At 37.2% G+C, this 25,821-nt stretch overlaps 1 protein-coding gene across 1 annotated transcript in view; it reads right to left on the reverse strand.

The window, feature by feature from the left end:
• DNAH7 (dynein axonemal heavy chain 7) overlaps nt 1-25,821 on the reverse strand; it is a 256,795-nt gene that overhangs the window by 209,443 nt on the left and 21,531 nt on the right. The window contains exons 3-8 of the mRNA XM_069574477.1: nt 21,876-21,938; nt 16,618-16,726; nt 15,746-15,893; nt 4,225-4,312; nt 2,374-2,554; nt 60-135 (exon numbers count right to left, since the gene is read on the reverse strand). Coding sequence (XP_069430578.1) covers nt 60-135; nt 2,374-2,554; nt 4,225-4,312; nt 15,746-15,893; nt 16,618-16,726; nt 21,876-21,938 — 665 coding nt within the window. The remainder of the gene's footprint in view (nt 1-59; nt 136-2,373; nt 2,555-4,224; nt 4,313-15,745; nt 15,894-16,617; nt 16,727-21,875; nt 21,939-25,821) is intronic.

The following is a 25,821-nucleotide window of genomic DNA, read 5'->3' on the forward strand; positions in this document are numbered from 1 at the left end:
ATCCACATACACAGAGATGATCAAAAAGCCAGTATTCTTAGAGAAAATTAGTTGCTTACTCAGCACGATGGGGTGGGAGTTCTTCTACCTTTCTGTCATCTTCCTTTTCTCTAGGATCTTTCAAAACAAAATCAACTAAAAGAAAATTGAAAAGTTCCGATCAACAATCTTATAGTAATTACAGTATTTCCCAAACAACTGCAAAATTAACTCCTTTAAAATTGTTTATATTAAGCATTTTGAAATACTGAGCAATTTGTGTATTAATAAACACAAGATTTTTTCATTTTTTATGAGAAAATCTATGATATCTGTGTCTTTGAGAATGTATGTACTCCATCTTAATGATATCCCATTCTTTCATTTGAAAATCATTGCTTTTAATATTACATTTTCCTTTTGAGCTATGTACCACTGAAAGTAGTCTGACTGAATTGAAAGTCATCAAAATACAGTTTCCCTTCACTGAGGAAAGATAAATATTGCTCTGTTCTCTTTTAAATTGCTCAAGAGCATAGAACTATCTTGTTAAGAAATCAGTAAAGTGAGCTCCCTCTGCTTCTGTGGTCCTTAATTCAGTTAATTCTATTATTCCTACTTTTCTTTGAAGATGCTCTTTCTAAAATGCAAATATGTTACTACCCCTCTGCTTAAAATCTTTCAGTGACTCTCCTTTACCCTCAAATGCTTTTAAGAAGTTGCCTTTTGTAAGGCCCTTAATATACTTTCCCTCTTCCTGAAATGCACCCTTTTCTTGGGCCACCAGAAGGGCTTGCAAGCCCAGAAGAGCCTTTCACTTTTGTCTACTATCATTTCCACCATTTCTTAGGCCATGCACATTTCCTAATACATGTTCATCCTTCACGATTCAGTTCAGGTACCCCCGAGTCCTTCCTAACAAGTCAGACATGACCTCTTCTCCCTTAGAGCATGTTCTCGATTTCTCTCCTTACTGTATTTCCTACTCTGCTTTATCATTTAGTAATCTGTCCATCCCTCTTATTACATTACGGACTCTTCAGGGGCAAGAATTTGGCTCTTTACATGACCGAGACACTCAACAGCAGTCTTAAATGTAATGAATGGTCTCCTCCTTGAAGGGTTCCCAGACCATTTCAAAGCAATATAATTTCTCCCAATCTGACACAGAGTCAGTTATATCAGGCTTACTACCACAGACAACTAGAGAACCTTTCTTTAAAAAAGCATATATATATATATATATATATATATATATATATATATATATATATATGAAAGACCTGCCTCCAGAGGTTTTAATTCAGATGGGTCCAGAAATGAGAATTTTTTAAATGATGCTGATTATTAGTCAGTCTTAGACTGTATTAGAGTGTATTGGTTTATGCCACGAGTCAGCAAACTTTTATATAAAGGGTTAGATTGCTAGTATTTTCGACTTGTGAGCCACAAGATCTCTATCACAACTCCTCAGTCTCTTACGTACAAAAGCAGCTATAGATAAATATGCAAATATGCAAATGAATGTGTGTAGCTATGTTTCAGCAAAACTTTATTTACAAAATTAGGAAGTGGGCCAAATTGGGCCTGTGAGCTGTAGTTTTCTAACCTCTGATCCACTGCAATAATTTTGTAATTGATCGCACTCTACTTTATGATATCAGTAATATTAAGGCTATGGTTTTTCCTGTGGTCATGTATGGATGTGAGAGTTGGACTGTGAAGAAAGCTGAGTGCTGAAAAATTGATGCTTTTGAACTGTGATGTTGGAGAAGACTCTTGAGAGTCCCTTGGACTGCAAGGAGATCCAATCAGTCCATCCTAAAGGAGATCAGTCCTGGATGTTCATTGGAAGGACGGATGCTGAAGCTGAAACTCCAATACTTTGGCTACCTCACGCGAATAGCTGACTCATTGGAAAAGACCCTGATGCTGGGAGGGACTAGGGGCAGGAGAAGAATGGAGATGACAGAGGATGAGAGGGTTGGATGGCATCACCAACTCGATGGACATGAGTTTGAGTGAACTCTGGGAGATGGTGATGGACAGGGAGGCTGTGATTCATGGGGTCGCAAAGAGTCGGACATGACTGAGCAACTGAACTGAACTGAACTGAATGCTAACTAACATTAAAATTTTCAGTTATGTTCTTTGTTGAGGGGATATACCCTTACAAATAGAAAGACTGTTTTGAAATTTTTTTGCTACACTTTGTTAATGAAATTTGCTTGAGACCTGAAGCAATATAACAGCGAAGCAATATAACAGCAAACAATAAACAGCATAATAAATATAATAAATAGCTTCAAGTATAGATGTCAACTTTAAACTTTTAAAAATTCATCTTTAATATGACACATTCAAATCATAAAGCAAAGAGAAACACTGATTTACCTATGGATTTTTTTACACTAAGAAGATAATCTTCTCTCATTTCATCAGACAACACAAGTATGCTGTTAGTGAGGACTTTCAGATGCTGGGGGACTAAATTCAATACATGCTCCAGCCAAGAGTCTTCCATTGGTGCTACATGGTCTGTATCAATTCCATGGTGGATATAATAGTAATATCTCTATAGAAAAGAGAGCGAGAAATGGAGATGGGTTTAGTACTATAATGGGTTTCCCTAGTGGTTCAGATGGTAAAGAATCTGTCAGCAATGCAGGAGACCTGGGTTCATTCCCTGGATTGGGAAGATCCCCAGGAGAAGGGAATGGCCACCCACTCTTGCTGAAGAATGCCATGAATAGAGGAGTCTGGTGGGCTATAGTCCCTGAGGTCGCAAAGAGCCAGGCATGACTGAGCAACTAGCACTTTCACTGTAGTACTATAATAAGAGAAGTATTTATCAAAAATAAAACTACTGAGCAAAATTAAAGTTTTAGAACAAAGAATTTACAAATTATAAAAAATTATCTTCTGCAATTCATATTGCCATTATTTGTGTGTGCTATGTTTAGTCATTCAGTCGAATCCGACTCTTCGTGATCCCATGGACTGAAACCTGCCAGGCTTCTCTGTTCATGGGATTCTCCAGGTAAGAATACTGGAGCAGGTTGGCATTTTCTACTCCCGGGGATCTTCCCGACCCAGGGATCCAACCTACTTTCCTTGGGTCCCCTGCAGGGCAGGCAGGTTTTTTACCACTGTGCCACCTGAGAAGTCCTGGTATTATTTGATCTCTCCTATTTGTGGCTTCCCTGGAGGCTCAGAGGGTAAAGCATCTATCTACAATGCAGGAGACCCAGGTTTGATCCCTGAGTCGGGAAGATCCCCTGGAGAAGGAAATGGCAACCCACTCCAGGGCTCTTGCCTGGAAAATCCCATGGACAGAGGAGCCTGGTAGGCTACAGTCCACGGGGTCACAAAGAGTCGGACACGACTGAGCGACTTCACTTACTTACTTACTTATATTAAAAAATGATTTTTATTTCAAGAAAGTCAAAGCTCTTATCTTAATTCATAAGTATGTTATAAAACATGAAGTTAGATGACCAAATATGTAATGTACTAAACAGAACCCACGTGGAAGTAGAATTGTGTGAAAATGGCTTTAGGAACCTTATATTATTGTCAATCAGAAGTAGATATTAAAAGCTCTAAGTGAATTAATATTCCCTATTCATTAATCTCAGAAATATTATACCATAGGATTTATGACATTTCCAATCGGCCTATTGGTAGTCTATACCATAATTTTACAAATGTTGTTAAATGTGTGCATGAGGAATTCATTCTAAGATGTGACAGTATTTCTCTAATAATGGACATTTAAATTCAATGTATTTTCACAAGCTTTTACAAGTCACTTAGAAAAGAATTCAAATATCAAAATACTTTCAAATTAGCAACGTTTAAGTCTTTGATATTTACTTTTAAAAATTTTTATATTTTAAATCCTTGGAGAATCACTTTTTCTAAAGTAAGCTGATATGGTTTGTGAAACGTACATTACATAACTAAGATAATTTCTCATAGAATAAAGGCATGGAAAAGCTATACATGATGAGGTTAGCTTTAACACAGGAGCAAGGAGACTTGAGATTCTCTGTGGTCTTAGGAGACAAGGGAAAGTACGATTTCCTTCATTCATCCAACAGAGCAGTTTTACAGAACTTCATATTTACTTCTACATTCACATAGTTCCATAAGGAAGAAGTGCAGAATAATCTCAAAAGCATAAAAGCACCTCCAAGGGCTTCCTTTACTTTTAATTATACTGACAAAGAAATATCTTGTTACCAAGATATCTTTCTCTATTGCAGAAGTGGTTAGTTTTGGAACTGTGCTTTCATCAGGAGTCGCTGAGTCTAAGGCAGCATCTTCTTGCCTAAGAAAATAACAAACAGTATTCAAATGTATATAAAGGTCAGTTAGAACATATATCAATAGATTTATCAGACTGCAGTCTATAAAAATAAGAAAAGTACATTATTGAACATTTTAAAATTAGTAAAACATTTACTTGGTGCCATATGCCTCCCAGATTACTTTCTCTTTATTCATAGACACACACCCAGGTATACTGGAAGTGATTTGAAATATCTAAATCAGAGGCCACATCCTTTTTGATAAGCTTTACTCATTCTTCTTCACTTGCTCCAAAATCATCTCTCTCCTGAAATTTTATAGAAATGTTCTTGCATTATTCCTGAAATATGTATGACTATTTATAAACGAGGTTTAGAAAAGCACGGATGGGAAAGATTTTGAGTATAGTTTTGCCAAAGACACAGATATATTCTTCCAAAGACCATTTCTCAGATTTCTAGGACCACATTAAAAGTTAGCAACAGGTGATATAGAAGTTCATATGCTGCTATGTATTTATTATTGATTAATTGTTCATACAATACTGTAATGTTTCTAGCTATAATTTACTTCAAAATCTGTACCAGATATGATCCACATTTTGCGACTTCCTCTGGGGCTCCTATGTTCACATCTTCAAAGAAATAAATTGTTCTCAAACAGCTTTACCCTCCTTATCATTGATTATATCACGCTGCAGATCCCAACTTCACCTGGGATGGATATAGGTTAATGACAGTGTAATAAGATACTTTTTCCCACTAACTGTCCAGTGAGTGGAGGCCAGAGGTTTATGGAATATCTGTCTTAAATATCATACCAAAGAAGGTACTCACAATGGATCTTCTGACTTATTTTGTCTTTTGAAAATCTAAGAATCCACTGTTTCGTGAGCGTCACACTTCTCTTTTCAATTAAATGGACCAGAGGAAAGAGTCAAGGCAATGTCTCAAGCAGTGTCTCAGGTAATGTCTCAGTTTAATTCAGTATGTAGTAGATTTAGGAATGAAATCTGCCTAGGAGACTTGAAAAAGGTCTAGACTTTGAATCAACAGGTACCAATGAAGGAAATGAATACAAAGGCTAAGAACAAGGAAGTTACCTGAACAGCTTTATGCCAGCAAATTAGACAATTTAAATAAAAAGAACATAAATCCTTTAGGATTTAGGATTTTTGTCGTTTAAGTCAAGGCTATGGTTTTTCCAGTGGTCATGTACAGATGTGAGAGTTGGACTGTGAAGAAAGCTGAGTGCCAAAGAATTGATGCTTTTGAACTGTGGTGCTGGATAAGACTCTTGAGAGTCCCTTGCACTGCAAGGAGATCCAACCAGTCCATTCTGAAGGAGATCAGCCCTGGATTTCTTTGGAAGGGATGATGCTAAAGCTGAAACTCCAGTACTTTGGCCACCTCATGCAAAGAGTTGACTCATTGGAAAAGACTCTGATGCTGGGAGGGATTGGGGGCAGGAGGAGAAGGGGACGGCAGAGGATGAGATGGCTGGATGGCATCACTGACTCGATGGACGTGAGTCTGAGTGAACTCCGGGAGTTGGTGATGGACAGGGAGGCGTGGCGTGCTGCGATTCATGGGGTCACAAAGAGTCGGACACGACTGAGCAAATGAACTGAACTGAACTGAATAAATGTTTATCAAATGAGGGAATAAGCGTATGAAAGGAGTGGTGAGAGATCGTCAAGATATTCTATGGTTGGAAAGAGAAGGGTTATTTTAACTGCAACCCCAGTGTTCATCGCAGCACTGTTTATAATAGCCAGGACATGGAAACAACCTAGATGTCCATCAGCAGATGAATGGATAAGAAAGCTGTGGTACATATACACAATGGAGTATTACTCAGCCGTTAAAAAGAATTCATTTGAATCAGTTCTGATGAGATGGATGAAACTGGAGCCGATTATACAGAGTGAAGTAAGCCAGAAAGAAAAACACCAATACAGTATACTAACACATATATATGGAATTTAGGAAGATGGCAATGACGACCCTGTATGCAAGACAGGAAAAAAGACACAGATGTGTATAACGGACTTTTGGACTCAGAGGGAGAGGGAGAGGGTGGGATGATTTGGGAGAATGGCATTCTAACATGTATACTATCATGTAAGAATTGAATCGCCAGTCTATGTCTGACGCAGGATACAGCATGCTTGGGGCTGGTGCATGGGGATGACCCAGAGAGATGTTGTGGGGAGGGAGGTGGGAGGGGGGTTCATGTTTGGGAACGCATGTAAGAATTAAAGATTTTAAAATTTAAAAAATAAAAAACTGAAAAAAAATTAAAAAAAAATAAATAAATCAGTGCACTAGAAGGTTAAAAAAAAGAAAAAAAAAAAGAAACCACCTTATTGTTTTATGTTTGCATAGTAAAAAGATACTACTGACCATCATGTTCTTCAGGAATCAGGACTTCTGGGCTCAGATTCTGCCACTATAAAGTATATGACCTTAATAACTGGGTTGTTTTTCTTTTTAATGGCAGAAATGCTTATCTTATCTAATTTTCTGAATCCCGGCACTCAAATTTCATCCTCTGAGAGTAACATGGACCTAAAAGGATGCAGCAAGGTTGGGAGAGGGGAGGAGATAGGAGGCTGGGGGCAACAAGAGAGGCTGCAGAAATTCTTGCCATCAGAACAAAGATCCATTCAGCTCTAATACTCCATGACTCTATTTTTCTGCGGCCAAAGGCAAAAATTCTGCTCACTGGAAACAGTAATAGAAGCTCTTTACTGATCACCTAGTCAAGCCCTAAATAGTTCCACATATATTATCTCTAAATCATACACCTACTCTTACAGGGCACAATGATATAATTATTCCCACTGTACAGATGAAGAAACAACGCCAAAGAGATTAAATAACTTCCCCTTTACACATCATTAATTAAATATAAAAACAAGGGTTTGATTATCCATAGGTGCTTCTACACTGCAATGCTCTTTCCATCAAAGCAACATTCCTTTCAGAAATAAATCAAACAGTGCTAGAAACACTTTTACCTGGTTACAGGGAAAATATGATGTATTTTATTTTGCAAAAATGAAAGAACAAAATTGATATTTTTTCTCTTTATCAATAGAGATTTTTGGTTCAAGATAGTAACAAAAACATCTATTTTTTCAAGTTTTTCTGTGAAAATGGTAGTAATGTTAGCCCATGATTATGAAGCAACTAGAGGGTCATCAGTTGAGGAATTATTTCAACAAATTTCTCGAACATGAAAAGAAGATACAGAAGAGATGAAACAATTTAAAACACCATAGACAATAACTCATGCAGGAGAGATTGAAATCTGCCTCGGAGACTCCTGGAAAAGGTCTGGACTTGCAGTCAATAGGTACCAAGGGAGGAAATGAGCACAAAGGCTAAGAACACGGAAGTTATCTGAATAGCTTTATGCCAGCAAATTAGACAACTTAAATAAAAAAGAAAATATTCTTTTTTTTTCAGTTTTTTATTTTTTAAATTTTAAAATCTTTAATTCTTACATGCGTTCCCAAACATGAACCCCCCTCCCACCTCCCTCCCCACATCTCTCTGGGTCATCCCCATGCACCAGCCTCAAGCATGCTGTATCCTGTGTCAGACATAGACTGGCGATTCAATTCTTACATGATAGTATACATGTTAGAATGCCATTCTCCCAAATCATCCCACCCTCTCCCTCTCCCTCTGAGTCCAAAAGTCCGTTATACACATCTGTGTCTTTTTTCCTGTCTTGCATACAGGGTCATCATTGCCATCTTCCTAAATTCCATATATATGTGTTAGTATACTGTATTGGTGTTTTTCTTTCTGGCTTACTTCACTCTGTATAATCGGCTCCAGTTTCATCCATCTCATCAGAACTGATTCAAATGAATTCTTTTTAACGGCTGAGTAATACTCCATTGTGTATATGTACCACAGCTTTCTTATCCATTCATCTGCTGATGGACATCTAGGTTGTTTCCATGTCCTGGCTATTATAAACAGTGCTGCGATGAACATTGGGGTACATGTGTCTCTTTCAATTCTGGTAAAAAATATGATGAGATCTATATCAAGTGAACTAATTGAATCAGTAAGTAATAACCTTTTTACAAAGAAAAGTGCAGGTCCAGATGGTCTCATTAATAAGTTCTATCAAACAGATAAGGAATAACTAATGCCAATTCTACACAAATTCATTTGGAAAATAGAGTAGTTGGAAACACTTTCCAACTCATTTTAAGAAGCCAGTAGTGCTCTGATACCAAAGCCAAAACATCACAAGATAAGTACAGTGTCATATTATTCATTTGTAGACTTGAAAATCCTTAAAATTTTAACAAATGTATAAAAGGGATTACACAAAAATAAATAACGATGAAGTTAAAAGAAATGCAAGATTTCTTTAACATATACAAAGCAATTAATGTAAAGGAAACAATGACAGACTTTATTTTCTTGGGCTCCAAAATCACTGCAGATAGTGACTGCAGCCATGAAATTAAAAGACGCTTGCTCCTTGGAAGAAAAGGTATGACAAACCTAGACAGCATATTAAAAAGCAAAGACATTACTTTACCGACAAAGGTCCATTTAGTCAAAGTTATGGTTTTTCCAGTAGTTATGTACGGATGCGAGAGTTGGACCATAAAGAAAGCTGAGCACGGAAGATGCTTTTGAACTGTGGTGTTGGAGAAGACTCTTGAAAGTCCCTTGGACTGCAAGGAGATCCAACCAGTCCATCCGAAAAGAAATCAGTCCTGAATATTCCTTGGAAAGACTGATGCTGAAGCTGAAACTCCCATACTTTGGCCACCTGATGTGAAGAACTGACTCATTGGAAAAAGTCCTGATGCTGTGAAAGACTGAAGACAGGAGGAAAAGGGGATGACAGAGAATGATATGGTTGGATGACATCACTGACTCAAGGAACATGAGTTTGAGCAAACTCTGAGAGAGACTGAAGGACAGGGAAGCCTGGCATGCTGCAGTCCATGGGGTCACAGAGTGACTGAACTGAACTGCCATATCTAAAAAATAATACAAATCAAATGATTATCACAATGGACATCAAAACAGCATTTGACAAAAATCCAGCACCCACTCATGACAAAACCTCACAAAAAAACTACCTTAATCTAATAAAGAATATCTTAAAAACCTACATTTCACATGCTACATAAATGTGAATGACTGAATGCTTTCCCATAAGATTTGAAATTTCATTGTCACAAGTTTTACTGAACAATGTACTGAAAGATCTACCAAGAGCAAAATGGAAAGAGAAAGAAAAGAAAAACATCTAAACTGAAAATGAAGAAATAAATCTATATTTGCAGAGAACATGGTTGATATGTAGGAAATTCTAAGGAACCTTTTAAAAAGTTCCAGAACTAGTAACTAGTAAGGTCTCATGATACATAATTAACAAGCAAAAGTCAATTTTTCTATATACTGACAAAGAACAACCAGAAAATGAAATTAAATAACTTCATTCACATCAAAAAGAGAAGTACTTAAGAATAATTTTTTTAAAGTCTAAGATTTGTACATTAAAAATGTAAGATACTATTGAGAGCAATTAAATAAAATCTAAATCAATAGAGGAAAATAACATGTTCATGGGCTGGAAGGCTCAATATTATTGAAATGGCAATTCTCTCAAAATTGATTTATATATTCAATACATTGTCTACTATATCTCAGTAAGCTTTTCTTTTTATAAAGAAAGTGACAAGATGATATTAAAATGTACCTACATGGAAATGCAAAAGACCTAGAACAGCCAAAACAATTTTGAAAGAGAATTTTGTGGAATTAAACTACCTGATTTCAAAACTTAATATAAAGCCATAGAGATCAAGACAACATAATAGCAGTGTAAATACAGACAGTTGAAGGGAAATAGAAACCTATATATAGTAAAATGATTTTTGACAAAGTGCCAAGGTAATTTAACGAAAACTGCCTTTTCAACCAATGGGACTGAAACATTTGGATATCTATACGCAAAAAAAAAAAAAAAAAAAAAAAACCTTAACCCTTACCTCACAACATACACGCTGAAATAAAGCATACATATAAATGTGAGAGCCAAAACTAAAACTAGAGTTAAGCTAAAATATCTAAAAAACATAATAGTTACAATCTTGTGATAGGAAAAGTTTCTTAGATATGACTTAAAAGAATGAACTATTAAAAAAATCAATAAATCAAGCTTGAAACTTTAAACTTTTGCTTTTTAAAAAATTCCATAGGAAAATTAAAAGATAAAGCATAGACTGGAAGAAAATAGTTTCAAAGGATATATCTGATAAAGAACTTCATAGAAAACATATAAAAAACTTTTGCAATGCAATAATCAGACAAACAACTCAATTTTTAATAATGGGCAAAAAGTTTAAAATTGAAAAACAAAAAGATTTAAATTGACAATTCCCCAAAGAAATTATGCAAATGCCAAACAACTACAAAAGAGATGTCCATCGTATTGGTCATTAGAGACATAACAACTTAAAGCAGTGATAAGATACAACAGTACATTTACTGGAATGACAAAACAAAAGACAAAGCATGGGCAAGACTGTGGAGAGATTAGAAACTTCTTTATTCATTCTTATGGGAATGTAAAATAGTATGATGATTTGCAAAAGAAAATTTAGAATTGTCTTAATTTAAACACACACCTCCTATCAACACATAACACAGAATTTCTACAACTAGGTGTCTACCCAGAAGTGAAAACATATGTCCACAAAAAGACTTGCATGCAAAACTCATAGCAGCATCATTTATAATAGCCCCAAACAATAAACAAGATGGATTTCTAATACATACATACTGTATAATTCCATTTATGTGAATTTTTAGAAAAGATAAAACTACAGAGAGAGAAAGCAGATCAATGATTGCCTGGGGCAACCAGCGGTAGAGAGGATTAATTGAAATGGGCAAAAGGGAATTTATGGATGACAGAAGTATTCTAAAACTGGACTTTGGTGAAGGTTGTACAACAATAGAAATTTACTAAAATTCATTCAATGTACATTTAATATGGGTGAGTTTAATGGTATATAAATTATATCTTAATAAAGCTGTGTTTTTTAAAGCCTATATAGAAAACTATGAAAATATAACATTCAGAGAAAAAAAAGGAAAAGACAAACTGACTGTACAAACACAGATTGCAACGTAATAACAAAGCAACACAGGCTTCTCATCAACAATAATACATGCTATCATACGGCTATAGAAAATATTGTGTTGTGTAAATAAAATTTACTGAGTAAAACTTAAGGATTCTTATCAAAAAAAGGGAGGGGCTTAAATATGTCAGGTGATAGATGTGCTAAATTGACTGTAGAAATTCTTTCACAACGTATATTAAGTCATCACATCATATACTTTAATTTTATTTGTCAATAAAGCTAGGGGAGGCTTCCCTTGTAGCTCAGTTGGTAAAGAATTTGTCTGTAATGCAGGAGACCCAGGTTCAATTCCTGGATTGGGAAGATCCCCTGGAGAAGGAAATGGCAACCCACTCTAGTACTCTTGCCTGGAGAATCCCATGGACAGAGGAGCCTGGCAGGCTACTGTTCATGGGGTGCAAGAGTCAGACACTACTTAGCGACTAAACCATCACCACCCAATGGGGAAAATGTTAATATTTTTCAATCTAATGTTTTCCAGATTTGTAGGGGGAAATTACTATTATCCTTTAACTCTGCAGCCAGCTTACTCATCATTTCAAGAGAAAGGCAAAATTAGTAGAGACTTTTATAAAATGGAAGTTTTGGATTTACTCTCTACAGCTTCTCACTGGAAGAGCTACTAAGGGATGGACTTCAGCAAAAAAGAAAATGAACCTAGAGGTAAGAAGCAGGATGCAAAGACTATTTTCTAAAAAATTAGAAGACATGTTAGTAAATCTAAGTAAGTGTTAACTTTGGAAAAAAAAAAGAGTATGGGGAATTTAAGGACTTGGTAAAACTAAAATATTATAGAAATATTGGTAGAAATAAAATAAGCAATCATATGAAAAATGCAAGGAAAGTTCAGAGCTAAGCTAAAGCACTCCAAAGTCCTTTCATATTACTCAGGGAGAAAATGAATCAAATGCATTTTAAACTTAAGAAAATATAAATTACAATGGGTGTGTGTGCATGTGTGTGCTCAGTTGCGTCAGAGTATTGTGACCCCATGGACTGTAGCCTGCCAGGCTCCTCTGTCCATGGGATTATTTCCCAGACAAGAATATTGGAGTGGGTTGCCGTTTCCTCTTCCAGGGGATCTTCCGGAAACCAGGGATCAAACCTGCATCTCTTGCATTAGCAGGTGGATTCTTTACCGATGTGCCACTTGGGAAGCCCCCTATAAATTATAATATATAGTTTCAAATGATAGGATAACCACTAAAACAATAAAAATACATTTTATAACTTTTAAGACAACAGGAATAAAGGAAGAAAATGGAAAATTCAATTCAATAGAAATAATAAAAAAGATTAAATAAGGCAACATATAGTCAATAGAAAATACAAAATAAACTGTTAGAATTAAGCCTACATATATAAGAATACCAATAACTAATAATGGGGTTAAACATGCTACTGAAGTCCAGAAACTCAGACTGAATTGTAATTAGTCCACCTTACCTGCCTCCTGAGAAACCCATATGCAGGTCAAGAAGCAACAGTTAGAACCAGACATGGAACAACAGACTGGTTCCAAATTGGGAAAGGAGTACATCAAGGCTGTGTATTGTCACCCTGCTTATTTAACTTATATGCTGAGTACATCATGTGAAACACCAGGCTGGATGAAACATAAGCTGGAATCAAGATTGCCAGGAGAAATATCAACAATCTCAGATAAGCAGATGACACCACTCTAATGGCAGAAAGCAGAGAGGAACTAAAGAACTTTTGATGAAGATGAAAGAGGAGAGTGAAAAAGCTGGCTTAAAACTCAACATTCAAAAAAGTAAGATCATGGCATCTGATCCCATCACTTCATAGCATAGAGATGGAAAACAGTGACAGACTTTATTTTCTTGGGCTCCAAAATGTTTGCAGAGGGTGACCGAAGCCATGAAATTAAAAGATGCTTGCTTCTTGGAAGAAAAGCTATGATAAACCTAGAAAGCATATTAAAAAGCACAGACATCACTTTGCTGACAAAGGACTGTCTAAAAGCTATGGTTTTTCTGTAGTCATGTACAGATTTGACAGTTGGACCATAAAGAAGGCTGAGCACCGAAGAATAGATGCTTTTGAACTGTGGTGTTGGAAAAGACTCTTGGGTCCCTTGGACACCAAGGAGATCAAACCAGCCAATCCTAAAGGAAATCAATCCTGAATATTCATTGGAAGGACTGATGTTGAAGCTCTGATACCTTGGCCACCTGATGCGAAGAACTGACTCATTGCAAAAGACCTTGATGCTGGGAAAGACTGAGGGCAGAAGAAGGGAGCAACAGAGAATGAGACGGTTGGATGTCATTACTGACTCAATGGACATGAGTTTTATGGCTAAAAAGAGCCTTCTGTTTCTTAAAACTCGGCAGAAAAGATAATCTGAAAATCTCCCCGTACAATTCTATAAATACTGAATAATATGTCACAAAGTTCCTTTGAATGCATAGCCAAGTTCTCAAGGAAAAAGGAAATACTCAAGAGGAAAAAGATGGAATGATAAGGCAGAGAACAGCCAAGCCCTGAGGTTATGGCTGCCCTTGTGGGGGAGAGCCTTGGACTTTAATGTTCATGTGGGTTAGGGGATGATTTTGTAGGCTAGAGTTAAATGGAAAATTCACACCCCTGTATAAAGCTGAAACCCAAAATGGGCTCTATCCCCAACCAGCAGAGAACCAAAAATGACAGGCACAGGAACGTAGTGTCAAAAAGACCATCTGTTTTGACCAGGACACTGGGAAGTGAAAGAGTCGCTGCTAAGAATTTGTAACCAGATGCCTACCCACCCATGGCTTGAAATGTTGATTTTATAGTTTGTGTGATCTGAGAGAGCTTAACTGAAAAAAAATGGTATAAGTGGACCAAGATGGTAAAGTCCAGTGGTGCCTGGCAAAAGCCAACTCCTAGCCACTCCACAGAGGCTCCTGCCTGGGTTCTAACTGCACAGGGGCCCACAAAACTGCCTTCTGTTTGTGGCATGTAGTGACCACTGCCCTCCCCTCAAGATGCCTATCCAGCCAGTAAGATGTCACATGGGCACAGTAAAACGGGGCTTTCCTGTGAGTGACCTAATGCAATGTGTCACTAAACTCTGTTCACAAATGGCAATGTGTGCACCTTGAGTCATACTGAAAGAAACGGGCTACTGAACAACTAGCACCAAGCAACGGGGGGAAAAAAAAAAAAAAAAAACAGGCAGAGAGGAACTGGTAACTTGCATCTGCATCGCACTCCATAAACAGATCTGCACTTTATTTATTTATTTATTTTTTTTAGATCTGCACTTTAGACTGGGCAAGCCCTGCCCTGACCATGCTGCTGATCACTACCCCAGTTCCTTCCTTTCACGCACAAAAAGATCTACAACTACAGGGAACTCACCACACCACCTGCATAAACAAGATGGGGAAAAAAACTGCCCTAAATCTTCCACCAACCACCATATCTAAAACCAGAAAGCCCATTCTTTCAACCAATATCAAGTACTAATATTGACACCTGATGGAAGAAATTTTCACATATTGAGGTTCAGGGAAGTCATTCTGGCTTATACATGATTTGGCTTGAACTTCATGCCAACTCCAACAGCCTGTCTTATGACCTATCAAACATGTGTTGTACATCTGTTTTAACCATTAAGAGAAGACTGAATTTCATTAAAGAGAAGACCGAATTTAAAAATCTAAATGGAGTAACTGTTTTAGGCATTTAAAACTGAGCCAGGTGGATGTGGTTTAACTGAGGACCTGTATTTTCTGAACTGTTACCAACCTCAAGGATACCTCAAAATAATACCTGCTAGCAGCTGTCAGCTACAAGTCCATGTAACTATGCAACTATTCTGTACCCCAACCAACCCTTACTGAACAAGCATCCTTCCTTTTTGCCAGTTCCAAATATAATTCTTGATTTTTGCCTTTTCAAGCCTCCCCCATTTTGTAGTCTAGAGGACTACGAATTCAGATCCATACTGAACCTGCATCTCCCAGACTATAGTCCTAAATTTGGCTTGAGTAAAACTCTCTTCTATCCCTATACAGAATTTTACTGAGCATTCTCATCAGCATACCTTTTCAGCTCATGATATTTAAAAATGGGACGCCTTAATAGAGTTAAGCTCAATCTTTCATTATTTGTAACCTAACCTCATTCCAATAAGGCTTTCAGGAATCCTTAGAGATGCACAGAATTCTTATAATTTTAGATTAAAGAGTTTCCAAGGGCTCTAATCAGGGTAACACACACTGGTTAGCTCACAGAACTTACATGATGATATTCACAAGAGTGCTTCTGAAGTTCTCTCGTTCTTTATGTGGAGATTTGCTCTTTCCTCTGGAAGTAGATGGTCCAGCACGACTATCATCAATCTGGTCAAGTAACCTACCCTTTTTCCCAAAGCGTTCCTTGTATTCAGCTTGAATTAAGAAAGGAAAAAAAATGGTGTAGATTAGTTATCTTTAAGGTAAATTAAAATATTTAACTAGTTAAAATAAAACACCGAAGCACCATTTAATGAAAAACCTACATTCTTTAAGTTCTTAAGTAACCACATTTCCTTTCTTGAAGTTAAACTAATCTCATTTGATGTCATCATAATAGAAACCTTTATTTCAAGAATACTCAATTAATTTTATATTATTGATAAATGCAAATAAATTTCAACTGTTTTACATAGAACCTTCTTAACATTAAAATTATTATAAACACAGAATATAAAATTATTTTAGCAAATTTAAAGAACTATGAGGAAAAGACATTAACATTTACTGTAATCAATCTAATAAGTCAAAATAAAAATATTAATGTGAATAATTTAGAAGTAATGTTTACAACCTATTACAATCCCCCTTAGAAAAAATATTAGTCTTTGACACAGAGGCAAATTCTGAAAACAGTTAATCAAAGTTTTATTATAAGCATTGCAATTCCTAAAATATCAGCTTTTATAGCATTTGCAACAGTCTGAAAGTAAGACATGAAATCGAGTATTTTCTGAGGAAACACTTTTGGGGTAAATTTTTCCACTTGATATAAACATAATTATAACTTTCCAGTTTCATTGCTTTAACTACATGTTGTAATTTTTTTTCCCTCCAGGAAATTTCCTTAAATCTAAGACAGAATATTAGAGTTCTTACCATACGACTGTTCATTTTTAACACTAAACTGCTCTGGAATATCTTCATCCTGCTTTACATTCAAATGGAACGATGGAGCCGCCTGCTGCCACTGGGGCTTTGTACTCACCTGAAATATGAAATTTCAGATAGCATCAACAAAACAAGATCAGAAAAAAGGCTTTTTTTCATAAATTCATAAGAATATATAAATACAACATTTTTTCAAACAAATTAGGACATCTTATATTTTTTGCAGCCAAAGTTGAAGAAACTCTATACAGTCAACAAAAACATGACTGGGAGCTGACTGTAGCTCAGATCATGAACTCCTTTTTGCCAAATTCAGACTTAAATTGAAGAAAGTAGGTAAAACCACTAGACCATTCAGGCATGGCCTAAGTCAAATCCCTTATGATTATACAGTGGAAGTGACAAATAGATTCAAGGGATTAGATATTTAGGAGTACCTGAAGAACTATGGACAGAGGTTCATGACATTGTACAGGAGGCAGGGATCAAGACCACCCCCATGAAAAAGAAATGCAAAAAAGTCAAATGTTTGTCTGAGGAAGGCTTACAAATAGCTGTGAAAAGAAGAGAAGTGAAGGCAAAGGAGAAAAGAAAAGATATAAGCATGTAAATGCAGAGTTCTAAAGAATAGCAAGGAGAGATAAGAAAGCCTTCTTCAGTCATCAATGCAAAGAAATAGAGGAAACTAATAGAATGGGAAAGACTAGAGGTCTCTTCATGAAAATTAAGAGATACGAAGGGAACATTTCATGCAAAGACGGGCACAATAAAGGAAGGAAATGGTATTGGCCTAACAGAAGCAGAAGATATTAAGAAGAGGTGGCAAGACTACACAAAAGAAGTATACCCAAAAAATCTTCATGACCCAGATAATCATGATGGTATGATCACTCACCTAGAGCCAGATATCCTGGAATGCAAAGTCTAGTGGACCTTAGGAAACATCACTACAAGTAAAGCTGGTAGAGGTGATGGAATTCCAGTTGAGCTATTTCAAATCCTAAAAGATGATGCTGTGAAAGTGCTGCATTCAATATGCCAGCAAATTTGGAAAACTCAGCAGTGGCCACAGGACTGGAAAAGGTCAGTTTTCATTCCAATCCCAAAGAAAGGCAATATCAAAGAATATTCAAACTACCACACAATTGCACTCATCTCACATACTAGTAAAGTAATATTCAAAGTTATCTAACCCAGGCTTCAACAGTACGTGAACCATGAACTTCCAGATGTTCAAGCTGGTTTTAGAAAAGGCAGAGGAACCAGAGATCAAATTGCCAACATCCGCTGGATCATCGAAAAAGCAAGAGAGTTCCAGAAAAACATCCACTTCTGTTTTATTGACTATGCCAAAGCCTTTGACTGTGTGGATCCAGAGAACTATGGAAAATTCCTAAAGAGATGGACCAGACCACCTGACCTGCCTCCTGAGAAATCTGTATGCAGGTCAGGAAGCAACAGTTAGAACTAGACATGGAACAACAGACTGATTCCAAATTGGGAAAGAAGTATGTCAAGGGTGTATACTGTCACCCTGCTTATTTAACTCATATGCAGAGTACATCATGAGAAACGCTGGGCTGGATGAAGCACAAGCTGGAGTCAGGATTTTCTGGAGAATTATCAATAACCTCGGATATGTAGATGACACCACCCTTATGCAGAAAGTAAAGAACTAAAGAGCCTCTTGATGAAAGTGAAAGAGGAGAGTGAAAAGTTGGCTTAAAACTCAACATTCAGAAAACTAAGATCGTGGCATCTGTTCCCATCACTTCATGGCAAATAGAGTGTCAGACTTTATTTTGGGGGGCTCCAAAATCACTGCAGATGGTGACTGTAGTCATGAAATTAAAAGATGCTTCCTCCTGGGAAGAAAAGTTATGACCAACCTAGACAGCATATTAGAAAGGTGAGACATTACTTTGCCAACAAAGATCCGTCTAGTCAAAGCTACGGTTTTTCCAGTAGTCATGTATGGATATGAGAGTTGGACTATAAAGAAAGCTGAGCACCGAAGAATTGATGCTTTTGAACTGTAGTGTTGGAGAAGACTCTTGAGAGTCCCTTAGACTGCAAGGAGATCCAACCAGTCCAACCTATAGGAAATCAGTCCTGAATATTCATTGGAAGGACTGATGCTGAAGCTGAAAACTCCAATACTTTGGCTACCTGATGTGAATAACTGACTCTTCTGAAAAGACCCTGATGCTGGGAAAGATTGAAGGTGGGAGGAGAAGGGGATGACAGAGGATGAGATGGTTGACTGGCATCGCCGACTCAATGGACATGAGCTTGAGTAAATCCCAGGAGCTGGTGATAGACAGGGAGGCCTGGCATGTTGCAGTCCATGGGGTCGCAAAGAGTCAGACATGACTGAGTGACTGAACTGAACTGAAGGCATAAACACCCAACAGCAAATCATATTAAAGCCTGTGAATGGCATGGTGTGTGACATTTGGAATAAATTAGCAAGTGCTCTGCTGTTGGTTTGATATGGGTGCCTGTTACCTAACTTGGGTATTCATTCCGCAGAGTTTACTCAGCCCCCGACATTGGCAAGTGATTTTTCAGCCTTCCATCTTGCCCGACCCAATGCTAATGAGTTCCTCTACACTCCAGCTCCAGAGGATCTTCCTATTCTCATGACTTTAGCAGCTAGATTACCCTGGCAACTCACACGTTCATTCTGTCATTTAAGGCAGGGGTCATAAATTCTTATACCTACACAATTCTGGCAAGTATCATAAAAGAGAGAGTAAAGCTAGTGATGATAGCTAACTGGCACCCAGCTTCAGTGCTAAGAAACATTACAGGGCCTTGGGGACTGTGGCCTAGGAGAAAACCTCTGTCTTCAAAAATGGAAGTTAATTAGCTCAAGCCAGCTACTACAATGCCAGAATACAGACCTACTATTGCTAGAACCTATGGCTCTTCAAGAAACCCAGATGGGCAGCCTTTAAAGTAAAATGTACTTATTTTTAAGCATTGACAATTGAATCTGTGTCTTCCTTTCATATCCAGAACCTGATAGCCCATGTTGGCACTGGCTTTTAGTTTCACTCTTCCCAATCCTTTATTGCTACTTTTAAATAAACTGCTGCTGCTGCTAAGTCACTTCAGTCGTGTCCGACTCTGTGCGACCCCATAGACGGCAGCCCACCAGGCTCCCCCATCCCTGGGATTCTCCAAGCAAGAACACTGGAGTGGGTTGCCATTTCCTTCTCCAATGCATGAAAGTGAAAAGTGAAAGTGAAGTCGTTGCACACAAATCCTTTTTTCAAGCTCTTCTTTCACAGGAAAGTAAGCTAAGACAGTAAGCCAATGCTTTTCCATCCTTTCATCTGCCTTGCCAATCTTCTGCAGTGATGTTGCTCCATAAAGGATTTCAGGTGAGTGAGATGTTCACAAAGGTTCAGAATCAGGTCCCCAGCTCAAAGAGGATCAGAGCTCCCAGCACTGGGTTACCCTTGATTTCAACAAGGATCACCACCAGAAACAAAGACCAGTAATGAAAATCACTCTATGTTTTAACTACTGCTGGAAAATTTTATCCAAGAACAAATTTTAATATTCAAATAAAAGTTTCTTAGTCGCTTGTCAGTGGACTTTTCAAAATCTCTTAAAAATATGATCTCTCAATAAGTTTATATTAAAAAATTAAAAAAATTTTAAAAGACTTGATTAGGTAGAAATTGAAAAAAAAGATATGATCTCCCCTAAAACACATGAAACTCAAAGAATGCTGAAAAATGCAAGATGTGGCCAAATAAGAACATAAAACCAGGTGTAAATTAGCCAACAAAAGCATTTCAGACTAGTATATGCCAATGACAAGAAAGGATTAGTATTCAACTCAGCAACTGACTAGTAAGTCAGAAAATTTTAATTGAGTTTACATCTCTAAATCTGTATACTAACAAGATGCAACAAACTGAAGGTAATTCTGTTTTAAAATTTATCAAATTTTAAACATGTGTCTATTCCATTTCAAGTCCTTTATTTTAAGCTAGAAAATTTAAGATAGATTTTGCAGAACCACAGAAAAGATACGTCTCAATTCTATGGAACTTTGCAGCATAATCTGGCATTATTAAAAAAAAATTTCAGTTAAAATGTATATTTTGAAATGTTCATTTACTTTATCTAAGAATAGTAAGTCAAGTTTTATAAGTGAAAAATGCCCCCCATCTTAAATTATCAGGAATCTTTCTGTATAAAGCAACACAAATTCAATTTTATAGTTTGTTCTCAGCTTTTAAAATATCTTTCAAAAAATAATCCTTTGGATGAAACTTGAGAGTATTATACTAAGTGAAATAAGCCAGACATCAAAAGATAAATACTGTATGATTCTACTTACATGAGGTACCTAGAATAAGAAAAAACATAGAGATGGAAAGAATGCTGGTTGCTGTGCACTGAGGAGAGGGCAAAACAGAGAGTTAGTGTCTAATGGGTATAGAGTTTCAGTTTGGCAATATAAAAAGAGTTCTGAAGATGGATGGTGGTGATGGCTGTACAACAATATGAATGTGCTTAATATTAATGAACTATAGATTTAAAACAGTTTAAATGATCAATTGTATGTTATGCATGTTTTATCATAATTTTTAAAAAAACATCATTATTTGCACTGATCCTCCACTTAAGCTCAACTTCCAGGAGTTACAAGAGCACACTAAATGTCATTAAAGTCAATATAACTACTAAATGGAAAAAATTTATTACAGTCAAGTATACCTTTCCCAGTACTTGTCAACTGAAAATGTTTGTTAACTGCCTCTTCCACAGAACAATGACAATTTATAGTCATAATGATAAATTTTAAAAAGATGGTAAATTTCAGTGTTGAAAGATGCATCTCAAAAATCATTAACCCTTCTTACTTTCAAACTCAGAAACTGAGGCTCAGAGAGGTAAGTGACTCCTTTAGATGGCAGAGCCATTAGTGACAAGACGTAACCCCCAGCTTTACTCCCTAATTCCAACAGTGAAATATTTTCTGCTAGACCACCTTGGAAACACTTCTCTCCAGATATTAAAATATTCAGTAGAGAATAGTAGGAAATCATAGTTTACATTTATTAAAAGTTTTTTTATGTGCACCTCATAATTTCTCAATCAGAAAATAATCAAATTGAGCACAAAATTCAAAATCATAAGTTTAGTTACTTATTTACAAGTTTGAAAACTAATAAACATTTTTAAAAGGGCTAAAACCCAATGGGAGTGTACACATAAATTACCGTAGCCAACTGTGGTAAAATTCTTCCTGGTGTCTTAGGTTTTTCTTTGCTGGCTGATTTATCCTACATGCAAAAAAACAAAAAACAACAACAAAAAAAAGGTTTACTCTGTTAGAGCTAAAACTTATTCTCACAATCAAATTTTAGAGTAAAGCACTTAGTATCCAAAACATTCATTCAAAGGCATACTCTACTATTTTTTTTTTTTAATTCTCAATGTTTGTCTTGGAATATGGCAAGGCAAGAAAGGAAAGTGGTATCCAACAATACCTATCAGAAAGCTTTAAAAATGTGCAAAGCCTCTTGTCCATTACATCATCTCCTTGGAATTTATCTGAATCTAGTTAGTGTCCAGGGCTTACTCTGCTCCATCTCCCTTCTCTATCACTAAAATACCATTTTTGTCCTCTGATAACCAGAATGCTCCACTTAACTAAGCTGACAGTGTATTCAGGTTAACATATCCTCAAGTTACTGGAAGTAACATGTACTTTTTAGCACCAACTTTCAGGAAAAAGTTCTGATACTTTGAGTAGAGTATGATTCCATAGTAGGAATTTCACTTAGGTAAGAGAAGGCACTATTGAGAATCATACTTCCATCTATAAAGCAGATAATATAAGTTGTGCTAATTCATGTTGATGTATGGCAGAAACCAATACAATATTGTAAAGCAATTATCCTTCAATTAAAAATAAATAAATGTAAAAACACATATATAAGCTATGCTTTTTGCTAATGGTCATTTTATTGCCTCTCAGCTCCAAATCTACCCTTTTTGCCCTCCTTTGTGATTCTTGAACAGGACTCTAAACATCTGTCTTTTGCCAACCAGAACCAATGAAGGGTATCAAAACAACCCTGTGAGAGGAGGGGACTCTGTTTCTGGTTCCAGGATTTTTCTCATTGTTTCCATGGTACAGCTGCCAGTTAGCATCCTTGCCCGTGGGCACCTTCCCAGCCTGTGGTGTGTGGCTGACCCAGTGGCAGACCCACTCCAGCAGGGTAGCAGGTTTTCATGGGCATCCCTAAGGGCAGCTTTCCAGAAAGTTTCCCTTACATCGCAGAGGGAGATTTCCTTTCAAATTCTTCCACATGCAAGCACATGGTTTGCTTACCTCCCAGTCTAAACGTACAAAATTTCAGCAAATGCCTTTGCCATCCAGGTGGGCCACAGCCATTTCCTCTCCAAGAGATCTTAATGTAAGCTTTGGAGAAGGAATGTATCTTCCAAGTCTCTTCCCTGAGCCACTCTCCCATGGTCCCAAAAGGGGCTTTATGTCTGCTTTATGTCTGGCTTTATGTCTGCTATTTCCGCATTTTCAGTGTTTCTGCATTTTCAGCGACACTATCCAAAACAGCATCCATTAGCCACCTGGAGCCACTGACCACTTGAAACATGACTCATATGAAGGGAGATGTGTTTAACAGTAAAATACACAGATTTTGAAGACACAGTACAAAGTACAAAAAAAAAATTAAACTATCTTGTCAATCTTTATATTGATGAGAATATATTTTATATTGATCACACCATGTGCTATGTACTAAGAAGTTTACAAAAATTACCTCATTCAGATCTCTTTACAGCTCTGTGAGGTAAGTAGTGCACCACTTTTGTGAGTAATGTATACACGATGACTTTTTAAAAAAATAATTATTTTTCTGCATCGGGTATTTGTTGTATCATATGGGATCTTTCATCATGGTGTATGGATTCTCTAGTCACAGCACAGTGGCTTAGTTGCTCTGGGGAATGTGGGGTCTTAGTTCCTGACCAGGGATCGAGCCCACATCCCCTGCATTAAAAGGCAGATTTTTAACGACTGGACCACCAGGGAAGTTCCCATGAGGACTTTTTCAATGAGGTAGTCTCTGCCTCCAGAAAGTACACAGTTCAGACAGTATTAAAAATTACATGCTTTCATGCAGGATACAAGATGGTGTGAAACACAGTATTCAAAGAAATTTCCAAAATGAGAAAAGATGGAAACAGCCTTAAGTCTCAACTGCATCTCCTAGAGTAGCAGCAACAAACCTACTAAAGACAGAGAGAGTAGCACAAATGATGACTTGGGAGGGGGATCGTGGAAAAAGCAAGAGAGTTCCAGAAAAACATCTATTTCTGCTTTATTGACTATGCCAAAACCTTTGACTATGTGGATCACAATAAACTGTGGAAAATTCTGAAAGAGATGGGAATGCCACTGACCTGACTCTTGAGAAACCTATATGCAGGTCAGGAAGCAACAGTTAGAACTGGACATGGAACAACAGACTGGTTCCAAATAGGAAAAGGAGTGCATCAGGGCTGTATATTGTCATCCTGCTTATTTAACTTACATGTAGAGTACATCATGAGAAACGCTGGGCTGGAAGAAGCACAAGCTGGAATCAAGATTGCCAGGAGAAATATCAATAACCTCAGATATGCAGATGACACCACCCTTATGGCAGAAAGTGGAGAGGAACTAAAAAGCTTCTTGAGGAAAGTGAAAGAGGAGAGTGAAAAAGTTGGCTTAAAGCTCAACATTCAGAAAACGAAGATCATGGCATCTGGTCCCATCACTTCATGGCAAATAGATGGGGAAACAGTGGAAACAGTGTCAGACTTTATTTTCTTGGGCTCCAAGATCACTGCAGATGGTGACTGCAGCCATGAAATTAAAAGATGCTTACTCCTTGGAAGAAAAGTTATGACCAACCTAGATAGCATATTGAAAAGCAGAGACATTACTTTGCCAACAAAGGTCCATGTAGTCAAGGCTATGGTTTTTCCAGTGGTCATGTATGGATGTGAGAGTTGGACTGTGAAGAAATCTGAGTGCTGAAGAATTGATGCTTTTGAACTGTGGTGTTGGAGAAGACTCTTGAGAGTCCCTTGGACTGCAAGGAGATCCAACCAGTCCATTCTGAAGGAGATCAGCCCTGGGATTTCTTTGGAGGGAATGATGCTGAAGCTGAAACTCCAGTACTTTGGCCACCTCATGCGAAGAGTTGACTCACTGGAAAAGAGTCTGATGCTGGGAGGGATAGGGGTCAGGAGGAGAAGGGGACGACAGAGGATGAGATGGCTGGATGGCATCACTGACTCGATGGACGTGAGTCTGAGTGAACTCAGACATTAGCATGAGTTTCAATGTATTCACAAGGACACATGAGAAGAAGTAGATAAGAGAATTGCTGAGGCAGGAACTCCTTTTGAGGGGCAACAATGATTTATGGAGACAACAAATCTGGGTCAGTAGGAACTGAAAATGTCAAACCTCTGACCTAATGCTTTTGTAAAAGTATAAAAGAGAATCTTAAGCTTGAAATAAATATGCAGTCCAAGAAAATGAGAGCCTGCATAGTTTCTCGCCGACACCGCTCATCTCTTCAGGTTGATTCCCTGGCTGCTGGAGCTGGACTCTGGCAGCGAAGGAGAGCTAACTGACTCTCATCTGACTTCACACGATCAAGGGGTAATCTCTGTTAGATTAAGTCTCTGAGATTTGAGGGTCTGTCTGTTATTTCAGCTAGTATTAAGTACCCTAACAGAGCCACCAATGTGTCCCTCAATATCCCTGTTAAAATCAACACTTTCTTCAAGACCAATACTAAATTTAGATTTTAAAAAAACCCTCCAATTTTTTAATATGTATAGCACTCTTTTGGTAATTCTCTTATTGTTTAATTTCTGTCTGAAATATAATTTGTGTATGTATTTATCCTGCTCTCCTACCCTGTTAATCTGCTTCATCTCAGCCTACTAACAATTCAGTCTTACAGAGTTAGTTAAACTGACCTTAAAATAATTGACTTTATCATAAGAAAAATTATAAATTGGTTAACCAAGCCTTTAAAAGTAAAGAGAAAGGAATTAGGGCCAAGATGGCAGAGCAGGAAAACCCTGAGATCACCTCCCCCCATGGGCACACCAAAATCACAAATAGTTACAGAACTC

This window comes from Ovis canadensis, chromosome 2, assembly GCF_042477335.2.
Source record: "Ovis canadensis isolate MfBH-ARS-UI-01 breed Bighorn chromosome 2, ARS-UI_OviCan_v2, whole genome shotgun sequence".
In the NCBI taxonomy this organism is placed as follows: Eukaryota; Metazoa; Chordata; class Mammalia; order Artiodactyla; family Bovidae; genus Ovis; species Ovis canadensis.